At 40.7% G+C, this 1,346-nt stretch overlaps 1 protein-coding gene across 1 annotated transcript; it reads right to left on the reverse strand.

Moving 5' to 3' along the window:
• Window positions 1–403: 403 nt before the first annotated feature.
• On the reverse strand, window positions 404–1,320 carry LOC121359106 (programmed cell death protein 4-like; the record flags this gene model as incomplete). Its single annotated transcript, XM_041477818.1, has 2 exons — window positions 404–498; window positions 1,023–1,320. Coding segments are annotated over 2 exons (393 nt in total), but the record flags the coding sequence as incomplete, so codon positions are not given.
• Window positions 1,321–1,346: the final 26 nt, after the last annotated feature.

The raw sequence follows: 1,346 nt of genomic DNA on the forward strand, positions 1-1,346 counted from the left end.
ACAAGACATTGGGCAGGCTGGGAATAGATGGAAGAGAAAAATCTATAAAGGATACTGTCCCCACTGAACTCCCAACTTGAGCAAGTCTGTGTTGCAATTTTAACACAGTGTCTGTGCAATATGGAGCAGCACTGCAACATCCATCTCTAGGGGAACCAGCAATGGACAACACACCTGGGGAAGGGATGCTGCTTACTCAGGCACAGAAAGAGGGCTTAGGGATAAGATTTGTGAGTATTACACTGCGACTGCTACGCCAGCTTTTTACTAGCCAATAATCTATTACTGAGCATAAAAATGAGCATTTCAGTGTAGCCAGGCTAACATTCATGTTAACTCACAAGACCATTGAAATCAATAAAAGGAAATATAAACCAACACTGCAAATAAACTATTTGCATACCTGGTCATCATCATAATTAGGATCCTTAATATCTACTTCTTCCACATCATAAACTTGACCTGGTGTTCCCCAAACTCCTTTACCACCTGCTCCACCTGGAAATATATGGGAGAGTAAGTAAGGACCACCAGTTTACAAACAACACTTCTGATTTCAACACAGCATTCTTCCACTCAAAAGTGATCTATCACTGCTTGTGCCCATCTCCTGACTAACAATATATGCTGAAAAGGGTGTGTTTATCTGACAAATTCCCACTTCCTCAGCCACTTTTCATCACTTTCCAGTAAGACATGGAATGGAATGCACAACAAGTCCTGAAGGCTGAAACTGTATTTTCAAATACAATAATGATTTAAATTTGCATTAATAACAGTTCAGATTTGTGCATTAAACCTGCTAAGGAAATGTACTTCCCTCAAAGACAGATGTTGATTGCTTACAGACATATTAGATTTGCTGCCACCTGCTATTGCCACCCACTAAATAACATAAAGGGCCAAATGCTTGCACAGAGACTGTGGTTTATGATAATGATTCCCAGCAGAAAAAAAACGTACTGTGCTTTGAACAAATCTTTATCTTTCTCATTCTACTCTCTCCACTAAGCTACACCAACCTTTCTTCGGTAGACCTCTTCCCTTTCCAGACCGGGATCGCCTGTCCAGGAGTTTCCCCTTTGGGCTCGTTGGTACAACTCCAACCTTCAGCGTCTCTCCGTTCTCACTAACAGAGTCTCCTCTCCCAGAATCTCTAGAGGAGTTTTTCCTCAACCGCCTCTTTGCTTTAGCATTTATTTTGGCTTCAGTAATTGAAGTTGCAGGAATCCAATTTCCATTGATTTCAGTTTTTCGTTCCTCAGACCCACCATTTTCTTCATCACCAGAAAATGGAGCATCATTTAGATTCTCAAGTTCTTAAAAAGAAGACAGAAAAAAAAACC

This window comes from Pyrgilauda ruficollis, unplaced genomic scaffold (genome assembly GCF_017590135.1).
Source record: "Pyrgilauda ruficollis isolate IOZ18807 unplaced genomic scaffold, ASM1759013v1 scaffold4103, whole genome shotgun sequence".
In the NCBI taxonomy this organism is placed as follows: Eukaryota; Metazoa; Chordata; class Aves; order Passeriformes; family Passeridae; genus Pyrgilauda; species Pyrgilauda ruficollis.